This window comes from Pelobates fuscus, chromosome 3 (assembly GCF_036172605.1).
Source record: "Pelobates fuscus isolate aPelFus1 chromosome 3, aPelFus1.pri, whole genome shotgun sequence".
NCBI lineage: Eukaryota > Metazoa > Chordata > Amphibia > Anura > Pelobatidae > Pelobates > Pelobates fuscus.
The window spans coordinates 63,896,196-63,921,167 of record NC_086319.1 but is presented as its reverse complement, the minus strand read 5'-3'; the positions used below and the strand labels follow the sequence as shown (position 1 = coordinate 63,921,167).

Here is a 24,972-nt window from a genome sequence, read left to right as displayed (position 1 = left end):
GCCCCCGGGGGCCTCATTTGCCGGAGGGGGGCTGCCTGGGCTCTCAGGCAGCCCCCCAGAAGAGGATCGCGGCGGAGGTGAGTACCTCCTAGCTCCTGGGGCTGCAAGCCGTTACGGCGTTCTATGCCGCCGCAACAGCTTTAAAGCCCTTTAAAGCCGTAACGGTGTTAAGGGGTTAATTATTTTTTATTTTATTATTATTTTATTTTATTATTATTATTTTATTGTTATATGTATTTTTTTTTTCGTCCCCCCCTCCCTGCTTGATACATGGCAGGGAGGGGGGCTCTCACTCCCTGGTTGTCCAGTGGCATTGGCAGTTCAGTGGAGGGGGCTGGCAGAGAGCGCTTACCTCTCCTGCAGCTCCTGTCAGCTCCCTTCTCCTCCGCGCCGGTCCGGTCAGCTCCCTCTGCAAGTCCCAGTGTAAGTCTCGCGGGCCCGCTATGACCCCGCGCAGGGCTGGCGCTACCATAAGGCGGCCCAGGCGGCCGCCTTAGGGCGCACCGGCCCTGGGGGCGCAAAATCAGGCTGACCGGAAGGAGGGAAGCGCACTGCGCTCCCCTCCAACCGACGACCTATTGTAGCGTGGCTGAGCGCCCGGTTCTGCGGGCGCGCGAGAGACCACTCTCCCATGTGTGCTTCCTCTGCAGCTCCCTTGCACGCCGTATACTGATACCGGAGCCGGAAGATAACGTCATCTTCCGGCGCCGGCATCCCTACGCGGTGCGCGAGGGAGCTGAAGAGGAAGCACACATTGGAGAGTGCTCCCTCGCGCCGGCCCGCCAGCCAGCCTGCCTACCCGCCCGCCAGCCAGCCTGCCTACCGGCCCAGGAGCCCAGCAGCACCACTGGACCCCAGGGAATCCCTTCAGCACTCCAAAAAGGTAAGGAGGATGGGAGATTAAATTAAAAAAAAAAAACATGTGTTAGTGTGAGTGTTAGTGTGTGTGTGTGTGTGTGTGTGTCTGCTAGTGAGTGTCAGTGTGTGTGTCTGCTAGTGAGCGTCAGTGAGTGTGTCTGCTAGTGAGCGTCAGTGAGTGTGTCTGCTAGTGAGCGTCAGTGAGTGTGTCTGCTAGTGAGCGTCAGTGTGTGTGTCTGCTAGTGAGCGTCAGTGTGTGTGTCTGCTAGTGAGCGTCAGTAAGTGTGTCTGCTAGTGAGCGTCAGTGAGTGTTTCTGCTAGTGAGCGTCAGTGTGTGTGTCTGCTAGTGAGTGTCAGTGAGTGTGTCTGCTAGTGAGCGTCAGTGTGTGTGTCTGCTAGTGAGCGTCAGTGAGTGTGTCTGCTAGTGAGCGTCAGTGAGTGTGTCTGCTAATGAGCGTCAGTGAGTGTGTCTGCTAGTGAGCGTCAGTGAGTGTGTCTGCTAGTGAGCGTCAGTGAGTGTGTCTGCTAGTGAGCGTCAGTGTGTGTGTCTGCTAGTGAGCGTCAGTGAGTGTGTCTGCTAGTGAGTGTCAGTGTGTGTGTCTGCTAGTGAGTGTCAGTGAGTGTGTCTGCTAGTGAGTGTGAGTGTGTGTGTCTGCTAGTGAGTGTCAGTGAGTGTCAGTGTGTGTGTCTGCTAGTGAGTGTCAGTGAGTGTGTCTGCTAGTGTCAGTGAATGTGTCTGCTAGTGTCAGTGAGTGTGTCTGCTGGTGAGTGTCAGTGTGTGTCTGCTAGTGTGTCAGTGAGTGTGTCTGCTAGTGAGTGTCAGTGATTGTGTTACTGTGTGTCTCTTACTGAGTGTGTTTGTGTGTGTATTAGTGAGTCTGTTTGATGTCTGTTAGTGAGTGTGTGTTTGTCAGTGAGAGTGTATGTTTTGTAAGTGAGTGTGTATGTATGTCTGTCGCTGAGTGTGTTTGTCAGTAAATGTGTGTCCGTTAGCTGGTGTGTATGCATCTGTTCGTGAGAGTGTGTGTGTGTCTTCAGCACTTACCTTTCTCCCTTGGCGCTGGGGATTCCTCCGCCTCTCAGCTCCGAATGCTCTTGCCGCGCACGCATTCAAACCGCCCATAGGAAAGCATTACTCAATGCTTTCCTATGGACGTTCAGTGTTTTAGAATAGCGGAAGCTCCTCTAGCGGCTGTCAGTGAGACATCCACTAGAGGCTGGATTAACCCTCGGTGAAACATAGCAGTTTCTCTGAAACTGCTATGTTTTCAGCTGCAGGGTTAAAACTAGAGGGACCTGACACCCAGACCACTTCATTGAGTTGATGTGATCTGGGTGTCTGTAGTGGTCCTTTAAGTGTGTGTGCATCTGCATGCACTGGCGTACATACCGCGGTCGCAGGGGTCACAGCCCTGCAACCCCTGCGACCAGGTGCCCGCCGCCATGTGTTGCGGCCCCGGCCCGCGCAAAGTAAGCGCGAGAGGGGGGGGGAGCACAGATCAATTTGCGCACTGGGGCCCCATGGGTCATGTGTACGCCACTGCACCTACCCTGGTGTCTGCCGCAGGCTGTGTGGAGGGGGCGAGGATATGAATGACATCATATCCCTGCTCCCTGTGTACCACACAGCGCGGCTGGCGCCCTGTGATGGGGCTGGGCTGCAGGACAGGACTCCAAGGAGCCAGACAGCATGCATCCAGGGGACAAGATTGAACTGATGTAAGTATGTAATTGTGTATGTCTCTGTATGTATGTATGTCTCTGTATGTATGTATGTATGTAGGTCTCTGTATGCATGTTTCTGTATGCCTGTATGTCTCTGTATGCCTGTATGTCTGTACAAATGATACACAATGACTCGAGTATAAGTCGAGTGGGGGGTTTTCAGCACAAAAAATGTGCTGAAAAACTCGACTTATACTTGAGTATATACGGTAATTCATATTTAAATATATGTATAAGTAAGCCTTTCTGTAGGTACTACGGCAACAAGAATTTTGGTCCTAAGTTGTTGCAATTGTCATACAGTTATTATATGTTTACCTTTGGTGTGAACATGTGCCGGATCCCATCGACAGAGCCATTTAGTAATAAAGCTCTCACAAGAAAACATGTAAGGACGACATATGGAAATAGAGAACTGAAGTACATCACCTATGAAGAAAAGACAATATCATGTAGATATTAATATGGTAATGTGCCTGACCACAAGTAAATCATTTTGACTCTATTTTCCATTTCTGTCTGTTCGCAAAGGTCTCTATAACTCTACATCCAAACCCTGTTCTTTTATTAACTATGTAGAGGTCCGATCCTTCTTCAGCCACCAAAACAGTATCTTACTTAAAAGAGTTACGATTTTTTTCTGTATCTTGGTAACAGCTTTCATAAGGTATCCTCACACATCATTGATATAATTAATAGTATGTTTTTCACGAGTATCATGCAGTGTTTATAGTCATGTTTAAACAACTAAAAATGAGGATATTAGTGAAGAACATGGTTTCAAGCATTTGAAATCAAATGTTTTATTGTTACTGTACAGAGTAGGTCAAATTAAATCATTGATAAAGTATATTGAAGCATTACATTTGTCCTGATAATGACAAGTGACAAAGTAAATAATATGATAATTACACCAGTGTTGATTAACTTCAGCTCTGCAGATATTGATGAACTACATTTCTTTCTGCTTAAAGCAAATTTATAGTGCCAGAACAACAAAAAGTTGTTTCCCTGGACTATAATCTCCTCCTTCCTTGTGCCCTCCCCCTCCCGGGATGCAGAAGGGGTTAAAATCCCCTTCTGTTACGTAACTCAGTCCAGCGCCAATGTCCCTTGGCGCTGGCCCAGGTCCACCTTTGCTCCTTAATGGCCACGAGTCAGGGTACCTGAAGCCTCTACCTCTGAGAGAGGTAGAGACTTAGAAGTTTATCCGTCCGGACGGCATGTCTCCTCGGCCCCTCGCGCTTCACTCGGTCTTGCTAACGCCGGCCGCGAGGGAGTCACTTCCTTTTATAACAGGAGGACCGGAGGTCGACGCCATGACGCCAACCCGGAACGTCCTGTCACTCAAATCTCGGGAGACGAATCAGGACTCGCCGGAGGCGTGTCTTCTCTCCCTAGCCAGGATACTTAACAGTGGCTCTCTCATTTACTCATTGCCCTGTCGTGGTTCTAGTCCGCCTAGTCACACAGTGCTTTGTTATTCTCTTGTCTTTTGGTTCTGACCCGGCTTTGGTATTTACTCTCCTGCCTTTCTGTTATCCTTGACCCGGCTTGTCTCTCGCTTACCTGTCCTCTCGTTCCCTCGACCTCGGCTTGTCTCTGACCATTCTATTGTAGTTATACGTTAAGTCCGGCCATTCTAAGGACCGGTATACGTATCTGCTACTCTTTGTACTCTGCGTGTTGTATCCCTGACCCGATCCTGACACCACGCTCGCATTATGATTTCCCCATTGGAAAGCATTATACTGTGGTTTTGTGTGACATTCCCATGCCCATCGCAATGCATAGCATTAGGATGTCCAGCATCAGTTAGGTGACCAAAAGTCACCTTACAGGCCATAAGTCTTTCTAGTGGCTGTCTGGTAGACAGCAACTAGAGGTGAAGTTACCCCACCAAGCTAATTATTGCTATTTCTTAAAAGGGACCTGGGACACTGCACCCAGACCACTTCAATGAGCTGAAGTGATCTAGGTGCCTATAGTGTCCCTTTAAAGCAATATCTGCAGTCTCAAAGTAAGCCATCAATGAACTATAATATGAGCCATTACTATCTGTATATTTACTTAACAGCTTACATTTCTAAATAACACAAGCATTTCTTTTGGAAATATGATAAGTGAGAATGCACGTTATCTTGCTTACAAGGCCGTTCAACACAGCCATTGATTCATAAAGTGCTATCACATACACAGAGATGTATCATAAAAACAGTGGATTTCTTGTTGTTGTTTTATGTTGTACTTTAAAAAAAAAATTACAATGACATGCGGTCTATTCAATAAGCAGATAATTGTAGTGTATTTCAATTGGAATTGCAAATCTAGTTTAAAAAAAGTCTAATACACCCAAGCTGTGATTATAGTTAAGTTGGAAGGTTTTCCCAAATCAGCTATTTTTGTCCAAATGTTTCAATTCAATTTTTAAATTGCTACAATTGCTGTTTGGTGAATAAAGCCCCATGTTGTAGACAATATACCATACATGCCACGTTTTTGTTCGTTGTAAACAGGTTTGTCAATCAGAACGATATCAGTGAACTGAAAAACAAACGACAAAACGTAGTCAGTCTATAATAGTTCATCTATGGCTCTAGCCAAGTTGGAGAATTTTTCCAAATCAGCTCTGTTAGCCTAACCTTTGTAAATTGATTTTGAATTTATTACAGTTCAATATTAATTGAAAAAAGTATATACTCACTTTCCCAGAAGACTGAATGCCTTTGATCATAGCAAGACAGACTAAAATCCAGGCAGCAAGTAAACAAAGAGTCATCTTCCAATTAAGTCCTCCACCTTCTGTAATTGAGTTTGAGATATTCAAAGCTTCTCTATACCAGTAATATGTAGTTGCTGAGCTTTTTTCACATTCAGGTTCCACAACTACAATACAGGAATGTTAAAGAATGAATGTTAGAGAATGTTAGAATGAATGTTAGAGAATGAAATACATTTTCTAGGAGTATTTTCTCTAAATAGTCAATAGTTTAGAATTAATACTTGAGGTGTAGACCAAACATTATACAGCTTGACAGTTGTCAGCTTGCCACTCATTAATTTGGTGAATAGTGCTTCTCCCCTAGTGTAGAACATTTGGAACAAATGTTTAATATGTGCATTAATAATATGCTGATGTTCAAATAAATGAACTTATAATGATATAATTAGAACTGGCATTATTTACATAACTGGAGGATTTTTAGCATCACCCCAATGGCCAATAAACTGTGAGCTCACCTGCCACGTCAAGGCACAATCTCTTAGGTGAATCCTACGCTAACAATTCCACTTGCTGCTTTCAGCTAAAAGGTAAAATCTCTAACGATACAGAGAGGGGTAATTTTCTAAACCCACTTATTAACTGTTAATAGGGAACACATTGGGGGGGCAGCAACAATGAATGAAAAAGGGCAAGATTAAATGAACACAGGTACAGGATAAAGAGGTGTGAATTATTACATTTCATTTTACTTTTCAAACCTCTTAAAAACATGTTTGGTAAATATTGGGCATAAGTAAAAGTTCTGAGAAATGGCAGTTCCCCATTTAACAAACAGCCAAGCAGCTATGCATGATTTTGTGTATATGTTTGAGTATTCATATTTGTGTCTGTGTATTTACACAGACCCTAACCCTAAACCTCTCGTTAGGGGTTACTCCAGTCACCATGACCACTTCACTTCACATTAGGTCTCCCATGCCGGCTGACTTCGGTGGGGAAGGAGAGAAGGTGGAACCGAGCCAGCACAGAGGGACATTGGCGCTGGACCCAGGTACGTGACAGAAGGGTTTTTAACCTCTTCTGCAGCACAGGGGGGGCTTGATGGAAGGGGAAGCAATACTGCCAGGAAAACAAGTTTGTTTTCCTGTCACTATAGTTTCATGTTAAGGGGAAAAGAGCTATGTAAAATGTACTATTCAGACACAGTCAACAGGCTTAGTTGTTGTTTGACCATAAATTACAATGGGGAAGACATGATATCTATGACACTTTGACTATGCTATAACTGTTGGCACCAAACCTTGTGGTTCCAGCATCTCTAAAATAGTTAAAGTCCTGATTTATTACAGTCTTTAAAGTTTCCAGTGAATAGTCACTGAGTATATATATACATTATAGAAATATAGATTCTACCACAACACCTACTTCACTACATATTCCCATTAGCAGGTAATGCCTGCTTTAAAGGGATACTACAGGTTAGAACTGACCATTTGTAATATGTAACAAACTATTGATAGCAGGGCCACTGTCCGTAATTGGTCAAATTCTTGTTTCCTGGATAATCCATGTCAGCATCACCTATTGGTTAAGCTCCCTCTTAGCTGATAGGACAAGAATATTTAAATTTAAATTTAATATATTTTTAAAAAAACGTCTCCTCCCCCTAAAGAGTCCCCCCCCCCCTTTGTTCATGTCCTTCAGCTGATAGGCAGCATACCATTTTTAATCTATAGTTCACCTGCCATTAGCTTTCCACTATGGCTTCCCTAGAGAGTTCAACCTCTCTCCCTAGAGAAGATCCCACATACAGTGCAAGCAGTTTGGGACTCCATGGGTTTAGGTTACTGTAGTGGCTGTGTACTTCCACCCAGGATCGCTTCCTAGCTGGAACCGGGGAAAATCGCCGCTCTCTTGCCTCAGTCGCCGCAGCTTGACAGGGGTCCTTCTGAAGCTTTTCCGCCCAACCAGGCTGCAGCTCTCCATCCAGGTCCCCTCTGCCTATTCCACTGCAGCCTTTCTTCCAGGCAGGTATTGTCCCCTCTGCCTATTCCACTGCAGCCTTTCTTCCAGGAAGGTATTGTCCCCTCTGCCTATTCCACTGCAGTCCTTCCTCAAGGCAGGTATCCACCTCTGTCTGCAATGTGATTTTTATTGCCTTTACAAAGGCACTTGCAGCTCTCAGACCCAGCTCTCTTGATTTATCCCAGGGCAAGAGAGATCATGCAGCCAGCCAACAGGTACAACAACTCTGTGGGTGGGATCCCTAAAAATCCACACAGGACACCGTTCCAAATGGAACTAACATCCAGTACTTTATTTTTCTTGGGACTAGCCCATAAGTTCATTACATACATTGCAGTGACAAACATAATAAAATTCAAATAACCAAAACATGTCACAAAATATACAGGGAATTATAATTGCATAATGACATATTTATAAAGGTATGGGAAAGACAATAATGAACATAAAATATCTCTCCAGCCTGAAGAATTAGCAATATGCAAATCCACAAGAATATGCAAATTAACTAGACTTGCTATTCAGGTAGTGAATATTGCTGTTGCTACCAACAGAGGGTGCTTTACAGGCTCCATAGCCAAATCCACTAGTTGGTAACAAGCATCAGTAGTACAGGAGAGAACACGAAACAATTAACAATATACAAACACAATATAAACACGCTCAACCTATAATGGGTACAGGGTGACTTAGACATAGGAACAATTTAGGAACCTTTGTAAAGTGTCCTTCTGCTCCCAGTGATAGTGACTACTATCACAGTTAGTATAGTAGTCTATGGTAACTGAAGAGATAGTTAATGAAGATATGGTAAATTTTCTGCATTGCATACATGAGGTGATAAGGAAGCCATTCTTTTCTTATGTTACTTATGTAAATTGTTAACATAGATTATTGTTGCTCCCCATTGCTCCCTTAGTCTTTTGCTCCTGTCTCCCCAACTTGGGTGTCCTAAGATGGCCATTGGCATTCAGTAGAGCGCTCCTCCCATGTACAAGTTCTCATTTCCTTTCTAAATCCTGTTGCAGTAATTGGTTCTCCTTCTGAGCTCCTGTTCCCTTACGGATATCGGGCACTCAGTGCTACTTCCTACTTCCATGATCATCATTTCCAATATGGCTGACCTCTCTCTTTTGGAGTGTACCACATATGCAAGACTGAAAGGAGGGTGTGGAAAGAATTGCCATCCTCCGTACTAGCGCAGGAGTTCTTGGTTCCGTTTCTTCTTTGATTATCCCAGGAAGATCTTTGGGAGATTCATGTAAAGAAGACACTTTTGTCCGGTCTTTCATGAAAACCCATCTCAATTCAACTGAGGACCTGGAGATCGAAAAAAGAATCCCTAAAGCTAGAGGTCTCTCAGATATAGTGGTGGATACCATACCCAAATTCAGGAAACCATCTATCTCCGATGTCTTTTACAAGATATGGAAAGCTTATTGTGATTGGACTACTTCTTTGGATAAGGAAATATAATATGTAGATGTTTCAGACTTATTGGAATTTTTCCGAAATGGTCTAGAAAAACGATTGAGTCTCTCTCAAGGTGCAATGTGAGCCTTTGTGACTATCACTAATGTCCAATGGGCTCTTGACACAATTATCAAATGTGTCATGAGGGGAGTACTTAGAATCAGACCTTCTATGAAGAACTTTGTTCCAGCTTGGGATTTCCTTACAGTATTAAGGAACCTCTTTGTAGGATCTAACCCTGAAATGTATCTTTCTTATTGCCATTAAACCTGCTCGCAGCGCTTTTGAAATGCAGGCTCTGTCCTTGGATGCTCCATTCACACAATTTGTGGGAGACACTGTAGTCCTTCATCCAGTTCCAGAATTCCTTCCTAAAGTCACCTCCACGTTCGATATTAATCAGAAATTTTTTTGCGTTCTTTTTTTCAAGATCCATCATCTGATGAAGAGGCTTTGTGGCATACCCTAGATGTGATGAGAACTATTTGTATTTATCTGTTTAGAACTAAAGAGATTAGGAAACCAGCATACTGTTCAGCATTCCTTTTGGACATCACAAGGGTCAAGTGGCCTCATTCTCCACTATCTGTAGGCGGCTTATTGTTTTTATCCCATAGAGGACTTATTTACTTTACCACTATATAGTGGGCATTTGCAAGCTTTATCTTGCTTTTAATATTTGCATTTTATTGTTATTTTATTTGTTTATTAAAAGAAGTTTAGTCCCCTATTACTATTTGGTGTGGGCATTTCTTCTGGAACCAACAAATCATCTGCACATCTAAAGGGAGTGGGATCCCTTCTGATCATCCCACAGGTGTCCAGATTGAGCCATACTTTCTGGCTCTCTCCTTGTGAGTACTGAATTATAGATTTTATGTCTTATTATTTCCATACTGTATGATATCACACTAGGTGCTCGTCTACTATTTTATCTTTACAGTTATTCCATCTGTTTTTATACCATCATCTTTTACCCTGAACCGAGATACTCCACCCACTGTGTATGTATGTAGCTGGCTTATGGCTGCTATTCAGAAGGCTTACAAGGTAGCTTGAAAGCCTATTACAGAAGGTATTATTATTATTGCCATTTATATATCACCAACAGATTCCGTAGCACTTTTCAATAGTATGAGAGGGGGGATTTAACTATAAATAGGACAATTACAAGAAAACCTGCAGGAACGATAGGTTGAAGAGGACCCTGCTCAAACGAGTTTACAGTCTATTGGAGGTGGGCTATAAAACAAATTAGGACAGAAAATAGCAATCAAATAAGGTAAGAGGGAAGCAGAGCTGAGGAGAGAGTAGAGTGCTGCCCTTTAGGAGAGAGCAAGAGACAGGTATGTGAGGTAGAGGTTACTCTGGGAGGCCATAAACCTTCCTAAAGAGATGAGTTTCAAGTCTTTAAATGATTAAAGACTAGGGTAGAGTCTGATGGTGGTACTCAGGCTATTCCATAGGAAGGGAGCCGCCCGCGAGAAGTCCTGCAAGTGTGAGTTGGCCGTACGGGAGAAGGTCTCGGGCAGAGCGGAGAGACAGAGAAGGGGCATACCTATGCATCTGTGAAGAGATATAAGAGGGGCTAGAATTGTTCAGTGCTTTATAGGTATGGGTTAGCACTTTGAATGGACTCCTATAGTATACAGGAAGCCAATATAAGGACTGACAGAGGGGTGAGGTGTGAGAGGACCGACTAGTGAGGAAAATCAGTCTGGTGGCAGCATTCATTACAGACTGTAGTGGGCAATAAGGCTTTTGGGAAGACCAATTAGGAGAGGGTTACATTAATCCATGCAGGAAATTACAAGAGCATGGACAAGCTCCTTGGTAGCATCTTGCGTAAGAAAGGGGCAAATGTGGGCAATGTTTTTAAGATGCAATCTACAGGATTTGGCAACATACTGGAAGGTGAGACCAGAATCAAGTATGATGCCAAAACAGTGCGCTTGCAAGGATGAAGGGAGAGTGAAAGAGGAGGATTAGTATTAGGAGGAGGGAAGACAAGGAGCTTAGTTTTAGTGCTATTGCGTTTCAGAAAACGGGAGTACATCCAGTCAGAGATGGAAGAAAGGCAAACAGTGACACATTGCAGGACGGCAGGGGAGAGGTCCGAGGAGCAGAGATATAACTGGGTGTCATCACCGTACAGGTGGTAGTGGAATCCAAATATAGTAATAAGTTTGCCAAGAGAGGCAGTATATAGAGAAAATAGAAGCGGACCAAGGACAGAGCCTTGGGGGACTCCAACCGAGACAGGACGAGGTGAGTAGGTATCATTCGAAAAGGAGACACTGAATGAGCGTTGGGAGAGATAAGAGGAAAACCACGAGAGGACAAAGTCACAGAGACCAAGTGATTGAAGAGTTTGAAGAAGGAGATCATGATCAACAGTGTCAAAGGCAGCAGAGAGGTCAAGAAGAATTAGTATGGAGTAGTGGCCTTTGCATTTAGCTGTGATTAGGTCGTTAGTGACTTTGATAAAAGCAGTCTTAGTAGAGTAGAGAGGGTAGAAGCCAGATTGAAGAGGGTCAAGGAGAGAGTTGGAACTTAGGAAGTGAGACATACGGGTAAAGACAAGTCTTTCCAGAAGCTTTGAGGAAAAAGGGATATGGGATATGGGATGATAGTTCGAGGGGGAGGACGGGTCAAGAGATGTTTTTTTCAGGATAGGTACTACGGTGGCATGTTTAAGGTCAGCAGGGATAATGTCAGAAGAGAGAGAACAGTTGAAGATGTGTGTTAAGGAAGGCACAAGACAAGGGGCAAGAGATCTGTTAAGGTGAGATGGGACAGGATCGAGCGGGCAAGTGGTGGGGCGAGAGGAAAGGAGAAGCGCAGCCACCACTTGTTCAGTAGCCAGCAAGAAAGTCTAAAAGGTAGGAAAGGAAAGGTATCAAGGCTCACTATCCGAGGACTGTATCTGCATTTTAGGCATCATTGGCGCATACCTATGCTGAGGAGATTTGTAAGGCAGCAGCATGGTCATCATCTAACACTTTCGTTATGCACAACCATCTGAATGTTGCCCCCTCTTCTGCCTCCTCCTTCAGAAGAAGTGTTTTACATTCAACAGTTCCTCGTTAATACATTTTCATAATTTGTGACAGTTCTTGTGTATTTTCTTTCATTTCCATCCATGTAAGCTGTGGAAATCCCATAGGTGATGCTGACATGGATTAGTCAGGAAAACAGAAGATGTTTTCAATTCTTACCATAATTTTCTTTTTTAGGGGAAGGAGATAATGTTGTTAATTAAATTTTGAATTGTCCTTTCCTATCAGCTATGAGGGAGGAGCTTAACCCTTAAGTGATGCTGACATGGATATTAGCCAGGAAAAGGAAATTATGGTAAGTATTGAAATAAATTTCTGCTTTATTTTCTTTTGGTCACTTCAATATCTTATATTAAAATTGATATTGACATTATTTAGATTTAGATAATGCTCAGAGTAGTTGCAGCCTATGCTGTTCTTAAAATCTGGTCTTAAAGCAAAACTATACCTCCACTAATGGCACTGAGAGGCATTATCAAAGTCTTTGAGGGATTACGACCCTAATCACCCTCAGCCAAAATCAAAAGAATCAAGTTCTTATTATAATCTTAGAAGTGTCTGGGGCTTTTAAAAGATTCAACCAGAGTCCAAATGTTGCCTGGCAGCCCCTTGATGGTTGATGTAAAGGCACATTTGAAACTGTAAAAAAATTTTGATAGCAAAATTGTCACATATGAGATTTTTGGGTAAACTCATAAAAATTAGCATTGTAATGTGTCATTTATTTTTTTTACGTTCTATGCCAATTGTATGTTGTTAATTTACTTTGTACGTCTGGTTGTCCTGGGACAGCCAAAACATAAGATGCAGATTAATCTAATCTATATAGTAGTATTTTTCTGCACAATAAAAGTGTATGTAAATGCACACAGAGCATCATGAAATGATAACATTTCCCTAGACATATAAGTGTTGTGGTAGTAAGTGTTTTTTTTACTTACCTCCCTGCATTACTTACCCCAGTGAAAACTTCAATGTTTTTTTGGGATGAGGAAATTAGCAACTATTACTTTCACAGAAGTGACAGCTCACCTTTAAAGCGTCTTTGTCACCCTCTGGGGTCTGTGCATATTTTGCCAAGATCCCCGATAGTGACTTTGCCACTTGCCGAGTGGTGGCCACGAGATTCAGGGAAAGCAGAGTTTTATTTACTCGAACCTGTCCTTTTTGGCTGCCACCCTTTTTCTGCAGGATCCACTTCAGTTCCAAAGCTTCATCTGCCAGAAAAAAAACGTCAGTGCTGTACTCTTGCAAGAGTAGAGCACTGATGTGTATGGAGACCACAGGAGTGACCATCACTAGCGTTCACTGGAGCTTAACAGACGTTTCTTTATTTCAAGCTTTGTCAAACTTATCGAATACTGAGTCTCTTTTGACTGAGTTGGAATGTCACTGAAATTCCAATACAGTCAGTGTGAGTATTTTATAAAGATTTCTCTTTATGAAATACTATTTTTCTTTGGCCGGAGGTGGAGGGGTTGAGGACTGACAGAGCTTTAAGGATTATTTTCAATTGGGAATGAACCACCACTCAATGAATGACAACAGGGCTCTTTAGGGCTGCTCATAATAACCAGGACATTCCATGCTGACACAGGGACAAGGAGCAGAATGTAGTAATAGTGATGTTTAATATAAAAAAAGGTTTGTGGTCGTGTCTCACAAGTATTAGTAGCATTTTTCACCAAAGGGCACTGATCCCACGGCAATGGATGCTGAAACGACTGAGAGAAGTAAAATAAACTCCATCCAATAATGACATTGTAGTAAAGTGCCACAAACAAGCATACCTGCAATACAAAAAGAAACTATGTTGTAATTTTACTTCTATTACTCCATCAGTTCACCATGATTCGAAACATCAACAAAACAGACCTCACGATTGCCGTATTAAAAAGCAGAGACTAATGTAAGAAAATGTAAGTGACAAATGTTTTGCTTTTTCTAATTCTAAGAACATAAACATACTAAAAATAGGCAAAACACAAATATAAACAGATCCATACAGCTCTTTAAGTATTCTATTTAAGGTAAAAGTAGCATATAACTGAAAATTAATAATCAACGATTTCCAGTCTCTGAGTCCTCAATAGTGCAGCAGAAATGATGTCAACACAATACTTCTGGGAATGAATTTTATCTCAACATCAAACAAAATGGACCTTGTAGAAGCATAAAAGGACGCTATAGGCACCCAGACCACTTCATCTCATTGAAGTGGTCTGGGTGCACTTTCCCTGTCCCCTATATCCGGCAGATGAAACCATTGCAGTTTTAGAGAAACTGCAATATTTTCAATGTAGGGTTAAGGCTGACTCTAGAAGCTCTCTACCAGATGGCCACTAGAGGCGCTTCCTGCTGTTTCACATAGTTTAACTCCATAAAGTGACACTGTTCGCCCTAAAGCTATGCATGAGGACATCCTGCATCTCTCAAAATCCCACAGTAAATCCCATACCTTGTACTGCATTTAAAAATCGCAAACAAAATAGTAATTACAAAAAAAAAAAATATTTTAATGGTTTATCGCTAAATGAAAGGATAGTGCCGGGACTTCAGACACTAAAACTACATCAATGAGATTAAACGACTACAGTGGCTTAACTTTAGCCTTGTTAATGCTGAACAGTGACCAATCAAATGTGGACACAGAGAGAAGAATATAACTTTTTAAGAACACTTCATCAAATCACAGTCAGTGAATATACACCAAACACATTTAGAATCTGAGAAAAATATAAAAATTACTTACAATACAACTTGCAAATCCAATTCCTCCCATTTTGGGGCTAATGTAGTTCCAGACTCCAATGCTACCTCTCCGTATTCTCTGTCCAACAGAAAGTTCCAGAAAGAAGAGTGGAATCCCAATCACCAGGAGTAGTATTAGATATGGCACTAAATAGGCACCTAGAAAAGAAAATTACTGGAGACTGAAGATGTGTTCAGAACCTTTTCAGAAACAGTATTTAAAAAATAAACAATTCTTTATTCAATTAATTAAATTTTTACTTTTTATATTGTAATTGGTTATTGCATACACTATCATTGTTCCTGCCTGTGCTCTATTGTATGTTACGTTGAAGAAATACTGTCAAGACCTGCAATAGAAAACTATCAGATTAAGATAAGGAAATGGTATGAACTCCTTAGTGAAAAAAACACTGAGGATAAATGGAAACTATTCAAACAAATATTAGAAAGGTACATTTTCTCAGTATGTACCATTGGGTAATAAATATAAAAGAAACAAATTGAAACCAATGTGGCTTAGTAGAGTAGTAAAACAAGAGTTTAAACATAAGAAATAAGCATTTTAAGCATTTAAATCGGACAAATCAGAGGCATCCTATATAAGATATAAGGAAGCCAATAATGCTTGCAAAAAGGCAATTGAAGTGGCTAAACTAGAAAATGAGAAATTGATAGCCAAAGAATGTAAAACCAACCCCAAAAATGTTTTTCAAGTACATCAATTCTAAAAAAAAACAAAAAAATGAAAGTGTAGGTACACTGGAAACAGAGATGGGTTTGTTAGCTAATGAAGACCAGGAAAAGACAGAAATTTTAAATAACGATTTTTCTTCAGTATATATTAATGAGGATCCTATGGCAAGAGAGATGCAAATGTTTGCTGCAAAAAGCTTGCAGATAACTTGTGATTAGATGACTCGAGACAAGGTGCTACAGCTGTTAAAGAAAATTAATGTAAATAAAGCTCCTGGGCCTGACGGCATTCACCCATGAGTACTTAAGGAGCTAAGTGGGGAAATAAGTGAACCTCTGTATTTAATTTTTCAAGATTATTTTGTTTCAGGTAGAGGAAGGCAGATGTCGTTCCTATGTTTAAAAAGTGTTCAAAATCCTTGCCCGGAAATTATAGAGCTGTGAGCTTAACTTCTGTGACTGGGAAAATATTTGAAGGGATATTAAGGGATAGCAATAATCAGCATGATTTTATGAAACACAGGTCATGTCAAACTAACCTAATTGCATTCTACGAAGAAGTAGAAGTATAGATCAGAGTGTTGCAGTGGATGTGATCTACTTGGATTTTGCCAAGGCATTTGCTACGGTTCCTCACAATAGGTTAGTCTTCAAACTAAAAGAAATTGGTCTAGATGATTATTCGTGTTCTTGGGTAGAACATTGGCTTAAGGATAGAGTACAACGAGTTGTCATTAATGGTACATTTTCAGACTGGACAAAAGTGGTAAGTGGTGTCCCTCAGGGTTCTGTTTTGGGACCACTTCTATTTAACATATTTATAAATGATCTTGAAATAGGCATTGAAAGCCATGTTTCAGGGTTTGCAGATGACACAAAACTGTGTAAAGTAATAAAATGTGAGCAGAATATTGCTCTGCTGCAGAGTGATTTGGATAGATTGGGGGACTGGGCACTAAAATGGCAGATGAAATTTAACATAGAGAAATGCTAAGTTATGCACAGGGTTAAGAATGCACAAGCAATTTACACCCTAAATCCCTAGTGAACTAGGGATAACTACACACGAGAAGGACTTGGGAATTGTTATAGACAACAAATTAGGCAGCAATATGTCCGCCCCCTATTCGTCATCATTGAGTAAACTTTGACCCTGTACCTCCCAGTCAGCAGACACATTACAGCCAATCAGCAGCACACCCTCCCTAGCAGACCCTCCCACCTACTGGACAGCATCCATTTTAGATTAATTCTGAAGCTGCAACCATTTTTTTTTCCAATTTATTATTTTTTTTAATTTTTTTTTTTAGTGCATATAAATGTTACAAGCAGATACTCCCCCCCAGACACTCTTTATTACTGCAGATACTCCCTCCAGACACCCTGTGTTACTGCAGATACTCCCCCCCAGACACTCTTTATTACTGCAGATACTCCCTCCAGACACCCTGTGTTACTGCAGATACTCCCTCCAGACACCCTGTGTTACTGCAGATACTCCCCCCAGACACTCTGTGTTACTGCAGATACTCCTTCCAGACACTGACACAGAGCAGAATAGGGACTGTTCCCCCTACAAAGGGTCACTTGGCAGATATGGATTGACACCTATCCTAAGGATCCCTGATAAACACTGACATGGAGCCCTCCATGGGTGAAGATGGATAAAAAAAATTTTGCGCTCGGGTTTTTTATTTTATTTTTAAGTTCGACGGGTATGATGGCTTTTTATTTGGCCTTTTTTGGGGCTGAAAAATGAAGATTTTAGAAAAAAGAAGACGTTGAATAGTAAGTTGAATTTTACTTTATAGGGTAGTAATTGTAGGAAGGGGTAGGAAGGGGATTTTTTATTTGGTTGTGTGACTAGGGGCTTGGGGACCCCTAGTCACCTTTGATGGGGGAGGGGGGGATTTTCATTTAGGGCCCCTACACACTGCACACACTACACACACACTGCACACACTGCACACACACTGCATACACTACATAGGCGTGCGCAGCCTATTGCATTAGGGTGTGCACCCTAAAGCACAAACACACGCCGCATGTATATGTATATATATATATATATATATATATATATATATATATATATATACACACACACATATATATACATACACTGCTGTGTGTGTGTGTGTGCTGTTAGTGTGCTGTGTGAGGGTGGTGTGTGTAAGGGTGCTGCTGTGTGTGTGTATGTGTGAGGGTGCTGGTAGTGTGCTATGTGGGTGAGGGTGTTTGTGTGTGTGTGAGGGTGCTGTTTGTGTGTGAGGGTGTTTGTGTGTGTGTGTTAGGGTCCTGTTAGTGTGCTGTGTGAGGGTGCTGTGTGTGTGAGGGTGCTGTTTGTGTGATGTGTGTGATGGTGCTGTGTGTGTGAGGGTGCTGTTTGTGTGATGTGTGTGGGTGTCGTGTATTTCTGAGGGTGCTGTTTGTGTGTGTGTGTTTGCGAGGGTGTTGTTAGTGTGCTGTGTGTGAGGGTGTTGTGTGTTTGTAAAGGTGCTGTGTGTGTTTGTGAGGGTGCGGTTAGTGTACTGTGTGTGTGAGGGTGCTGTATGTGTACTGTATGTGTGTGGGTGCTGTTTGGGTGCTGTGTGTGTGAGGGTGCTGTGTGTGTGCTGTTTGTGTGAGAGTGCTGTATGTCTGTAGGTGCTTTTTGTGTGTGGGTGCTGTATGTGTGTGTGTGTGTGCTGTATGTTTGGACAGATTGTGGAGGTGGGGGCAGATTAGTAAATATCCCCCCTCCCTTCTTACCTTATGTAGGGAGGGGGGATCCTTGCTGCCATGTGCCATCCCTGGTGGTCCAGTGGAGAGTTAACTCTCGTGAGATCTGAGCGTTGCCGCGGCAACGCTCAGATCTCGCCAGAGGAACCTGGCGGAGCTGCTGTCTAGAGCTCCCCGGGTCCTCTCCTGCCTCCCTTCATGCTGCTGTGGGCCGGTGAGGTAGATCTTTGATCTCCCCGCCGGCCCATGGAGGCTTAGAGCAGAGCCGACACTCAGCGCGAGCCGACAGGGGAGAATAAAGTCCTGGGGAATAAAGTGTGGGAACCAAGATTCCCACCCCCCCAAAAAAAGAATATACACTCCAGTGTGTGTATGTATATGTGTGTGTGTGTGTGTGTATATATATATATATATATATATATACACACACACTGACACGCATACTAAAACACACACACATACACTCACAGACACACACACACTCATACATTCATAGACACACACATTCACAGACACACTCATACATTCACAGACATACATATTCACATACACTGACACACATACACATTCACAGACACACATTCACAGATACACATACACAGATACACATACACACATTCACAGACACACACACACACATTCACAGACACACACATATTCACAGACACACACACATTCACACACACACACACAGACACACACACACACACACACACACATTCACATACACACACACACATACACAGTCCAAGACACACACACACACAAACAGACACACACACACACACAAACACACACACACACACACAGACACAAACACAGTCACAGACACACACACACACACAGTCACAGACACACACACACACATTCACACACACACAAATGATTATTTTTTTAATTAAAAAAATGTCCACCCAGCCTCCCTACCTGGAGTGCTGGCGTGGACTTGTCCCTGGGGTCCAGTGGGTCGGGCGGCTCTCTCAATATCAGCCGCGGCGAGGGAGCTGTGAGCTTTCTGCTCCCTCTCGCCGCGTGGGCTGTCTGCTGTAGCTGGGAGCCGGAATATGACGTCATATTCCGGCTCCCAGCATCAGCAAGCAGCGCGCGGCGAGAGGGAGCAGAAAGCTCACAGCTCCCTCGCCGCGGCTGATATTGAGAGAGTCGACCGGGGGGGGGTCCATAACCTCTTGCCCCCCCCCATCCATGACAGGGGGGACATGGGGGAGGAAGGGGGGCGCTGAGTGCCTGCAGGAACGGCATTCCTGCACAAAAAAAGTGCAGGAACTCCGTTCCTGCAGGACTCAATCCATAGGCGTGCCGCGGGGATTAGGGTGTGCCCAGGCACACCCGGCACACCCCGTGCGCACGCCTATGATACACTATGCACACTCTACACACACTGCATACACACTGCATACACTATACACACACTGCACTAACTATACACACACTGCACACACTATACACACACTGCATACACCCTATACACACACCGCATACACACTATACACACACTGCATACACACTATATACACACTATACACACCGCACACACTATACACACACTGAATACACACTATACACACACTGCACACACTATAAACACACACTGTACACACTATACACATATTGTACACACTGCATACACTATGCACACAATATACACACACACTACACACACTGCATACACACTGAACACAATATACACACACTACACACACTGCATACACACTGCACACACTATACACACTGCACACACTATACACACTGCACACACTATACACACACTGCACACACTATGCACACACTGCATACACTATGCACACACTGCACACTCTATACACACACTGCACACACTATACACACACTGCACACACACTGCATACACTATACACACTATACACACACTGCATACACACTGCACACACTGCATACACTATACACACACTGCACTAACTATACACACACTACACACACTATACACACACTACATACACTATGCACACACTGCACACACTATACACACTGCACACACTGCACACACTGCACACACTCTACACACACTGCATACACTATACACACTCTACACACACTGCATACACACTGCACACACTGCATACACTATACACACACTGCACTAACTATACACACACTGCACACACTATACACACACTGCATACACCCTATACACACACTGCATACACACTATACACACACTGCATACACACTATATACACACTATACACACTGCACACACTATACACACACTGCATACACACTATACAGACTCTGCACACACTATAAACACACACTGTATCCACTATACACATACTGTACACACTGCATACACTATGCACAGACTATACACACACACTGCATACACACTGCACACAATATACACACACTACACACACTGCATACACACTGCACACACTATACACACTGCACACACTATACACACACTGCACACTATATACACACACTGCACACACTATACACACACTGCACACACTGCACACACACTGCATACACTATACACACTCTACACACACTGCATACACACTGCACACACTGCATACACTATACACACACTGCACACACTAGACACACACTGCATACACCCTATACATACACTGCATACACACTATATACACACTATACACACTGCACACACTATACACACACTGCACACACTATACACACACTACACACACTATACACACACTATACACACAATATACACACACACTGTACACACTATACACACACTGTACACACTATGCACACACTATGCACACACTATACACACACTGCACACACTGCACACACTCTACACACACTGCACACACTATACACACACACTATACACACAATATACACACACTGTACACACTATACACACACTGCATAAACATACATTTAAAAAAATTGCAGTTGTTTTTTACATTTCAAAGTTGGAGAGGGGGGTGCCAAATAAAGGATCCGCCCCGGGTGCCAAATGCTCCAGGTACGCCCCTGTATAGAGGGGAGCCATGTTACTCTGTATATAGAGAGGAGCCATGTTTACACTGTATATAGAGGGAGTCATGTTATTCTGTATGTAGAGGGAGCCATGTTTACACGGTATATAGAGGGAAGGCATGTTACTCTGTATATAGAGGGAACCATGTTATTCTGTATATAGAGGGAGCCATGTTTACACTGTATATAGAGGAAAGCCATGTTACTTTGTATATAGAGAGGAGCCATGTTTACACTGTATATAGAGGGAGCCATGTTTACTCTGTATATAGAGGGAGCCATGTTACTATCTGAGGTGGTTAACTATGATTGGCCCTGGCATGTTTGTTAGTCTGGCCTGCATGGTTGTATGGCATGAATAAAAGTAGCATGTTTCAACTATATTAGTAGTTAGACTAGTTTGCACTAAAACATGTGCAAATGGGGAGTTTGCGGTTGTGCAAATGGACTGTTTGCGGTTGTTTGCGGTGTGTTAATCGGGGAGTTTTGTCTGTCACTGTGAAGCGGGCGTAACCCTTACACTACCTGATCGATACAACATCATACCTGATGTTTTAAAGCACGTTATTCCAAACAATTTAGGAATGTTAGGTGATTTCTGCCCTTTATGGATTAAAACCAGACTCTGCATCAACTGTGTAATTTTCCATGGGAGTTTTGCCATGGATCCCCCTCCGGCATGCCACAGTCAAGGTGTTAGTCCCCTTGAAACAACTTTTCCATCACTTTTGTGGCCAGAAACAGTCCCTGTGGGTTTTAAAATTCGCCTGCCCATTGAAGTCTATGGCGGTTCGCCCGGTTCGCCGGTTCGCGAACGTTTGCGGAAGTTCCTGTTCGCGAACCGAAAATTTCGTGTTCACGACATCACTAGTTGCTAATTCTTTGTTTGAACGTTTATTTGGAATATACCATGCAGTCAATCCAGTTCACCAATAACTATATCTTGAAAGTTACTTAGCCTGAGCAGGGCCAGATTATGGGCCTGGTGCTGACAATTATGATGGGCCTATTTACAGCATCTTATCGACCAAAAACGCTAAAACAATCATACCTCCCAAGCTTCATGTATCTGATGGAGATGTTGTTGGAGGGAAACTCAAAGGATGCAGCTATACGAAAACACATACTCTATGCTAATCTCTCTCTAATTTATGCTTTCATCTTTCAAGTAAATCCATATCCCCTAACAGCAGTGTCCAGTGAAGCAGGAAGTCAATGTGCAGGGTAAAAGAGTGTGCCACTGGTGCGAATCACGTGACCAGACCTGCCAAAAGGGGTGAACATGCCCAAAAAGGGGGCATGTTTGTCCAAAGAATTGGAAGGTCAGCCTGGCATGAATGCATTCCAGACTGCCTGACAATCATGCAGGCTGTCCAACTGAGGGCATACTATGCAGGCAGCACCCTGAGCTTGACATGAATGCATCAAATGATGCGCCTACTCCACGCTTTCTAAGGACTGTCCCCTAGCACTCACATGTCCACTTGTCTCCTTATCATCTTACTAGCAGGCAGAAGTTCCTGGTATATAGTCTGAGACAGAGAAAATGTAGTGAGTGTAGAAGAAAGGGGACATTCCACAGTGTTAGAGAGACCAAAGTTATTTTATTGTCAGCCAGTCCACACAGGTTTTGTTCTCATGCATCCCTCTTAAGCTTCCAAACTTAAAGGGACACTATAGTCACCAGAACAACTACAGCTTATTGTATTTGTTCTGGTAAGGAGAAACATTCCCTCCAGGCCTTTTGCAGTAAACACTGTCTTTTCAGAGAAAATAACTCTGATGGGCACTCCTTAGATGGCTGCTAGAGGTGCCTCCTGGGGCAGTACTGCCTAGTGTGCAGCACCGCCATTCAGTGTCTCCACCCTCTGCATGCAGACACTGAACTTTCCTCATAGAGATGCATTGAATCAGTTTATCTTCATGAGGAGATGCTAATTGGCCAGGGCAATGTTTGACTTGTGCTGGCTCTGCCCCTGATCTGCCTAGTTGACAGTCTCAGCCAATCCTATGGGGAAGCATTGTAATTTGCGCAGACCACCACTTCTGATGATGTCAGCAGACAGAGTCAGTTCAGAGGCAGACAGGGACAGAACCAGCAGCTGCATACTTGAATACAAGTAAGAGTTTACTATATTTAGGCAAGAGAGGACCAGGGGGGCTAAATTGTGGTTTTAACATAATAAGGTCAGAAATACATGATTGTGTTCCTGACCCTCTAGTGTTCCTTTACGCAAGAGTATGTGAAGAGTAGTAAGGGTTGCCACCTTTCTTGGAAAAAAATACCAGCCTTATACATTAGAATAATTAATTAGTTATGCTTGACATCACATGTTGTAAATCACAAGGAGTGACATAAGAGAAAATTCTGTAAAATCACCAACAAACTACTCACAGTTTGATTCTGCTGTATAGATGGATTGCTCCCAGTGTCTCCCTGTCTCCCAGTGTCTCAGTCTCGCAAGTCACCCAGTCTCTCAGTGTCCCTATGTATCACAGTTTCAGTGTCCCCTAGTCTCCCAGTGTCTCAGTGTTCCCATTTCACCCAGTGTCCCCATGTTTCACTGTTTCCCCATGTCACTGAGAGACCCGGGGACACTGAGACACTTGGGGACACTGGGCACTGAGACACTTGGGGACATGGAGACACTGAGTCACTAGGGACACTGGGAGACATGGGGGCACAGACACTGGGAGACTAGGGGACACTGAGACACTAGGGACACTGAGACATGGGGACACAGACACTGGGAGACTGGGGGACACTGGGAGACATGGGAACACTGTGTCCCTAGTGTCTCTGTGTCCCAATGTCTCAGTGTCTCCCAATGTCCTTATGTCTCACAGTGTCCCCATGTGTCTCAGTGTCCCCATTTCTCTCAGTGCCCCCGTGTTTTCCAGTGTCCCCAAGTGTCTCAGTGTCCCCATTTCTCTCAGTGCCCCCATGTTTTCCAGTGTCCCCAAGTGTCTCAGTGTCCCCAGGTCTCCCAGTATCCCCTAGTGTCTGTGTCTCCATGTGTTCCCTAGTTTCTCAGTGTCCCCATGTCTCCCTGCTGACTTTCCCCCCATCCCTCACTTACCTGAGCTGTAGAGCTCCAGTCTGGACTTTCTGTGCTGTGTAGCTGCCCCCCCCACAGATCAGTGAGTAGTAGAGAAAGGAAGGGAGGGATATGCTGTAACTTCCTATGCCTGCCTCTCTCCACACACAGTGACCCCTACTGGCTGGTGCTGCTAATGCAGAGTAATTTACGTGTATACTTAGAAAAATACCTGCATTTGTATTGCCTGTATAACTGCAATACTGGCACTGGCCAGGCAGCCTCAAATACCAACTGTGCCAGTAAAATACCAGTCAGGTGGCAAACCTAAGAGTAGTGTGTAAAAAAAAAAAAAAGGAATTTTTTTTTTTTTTTTTTTTTTAAATGGGCCTATTCCATGGGCCTGGGCCTGGGCCTGGAGCTGCAGCTCCATCAGCCCCTATGTTAATCTGGCCCTGAGCCTGAGTATAATGTTTAAATAGAAAATAATTCATACAATTCTATCACGCTTTGTGGCATGTGCACTTTTTCCATCCTAATTAATAATAGTTATTTTACTGTCAGAAGTATACATAGGTCACAAAATATTTTTCACTTAAAAGTAGCCAATAAATACATGTTCACTGATTTTTTTTTTTTTTTTTTTTAACTTGGCAGTATTAGATTGTAGCGTTATATCCAACACGCAGAATGTAAATCCTCCAGAGAAATAGAGACAGAGAAATGTCCCCAGACTGGTCTCTACGTATAGTGGTCGGATTGAAAAAATAAATAAAAGGAAACCAGGAATGTCAGAACAAGCCAAGGTAAAAGGGAGTCAGAAATCACAAGAACAAGAGCCAGAGCAATGTCAAGGCAACCAGAGAAGCAGAGTATTTAG

The 24,972-nt window shown here is 43.1% G+C and overlaps 1 protein-coding gene across 1 annotated transcript in view; it reads right to left on the bottom strand.

Moving 5' to 3' along the window:
* Positions 1-24,972, bottom strand: part of SLC6A15 (solute carrier family 6 member 15) — a 76,525-nt gene that overhangs the window by 22,814 nt on the left and 28,739 nt on the right. The window contains exons 3-6 of the mRNA XM_063447132.1: positions 14,618-14,775; positions 13,529-13,655; positions 5,288-5,469; positions 2,902-3,012 (exon numbers count right to left, since the gene is read on the bottom strand). Of these exons, the coding sequence (XP_063303202.1) occupies positions 2,902-3,012; positions 5,288-5,469; positions 13,529-13,655; positions 14,618-14,775 (578 nt within the window). The remainder of the gene's footprint in view (positions 1-2,901; positions 3,013-5,287; positions 5,470-13,528; positions 13,656-14,617; positions 14,776-24,972) is intronic.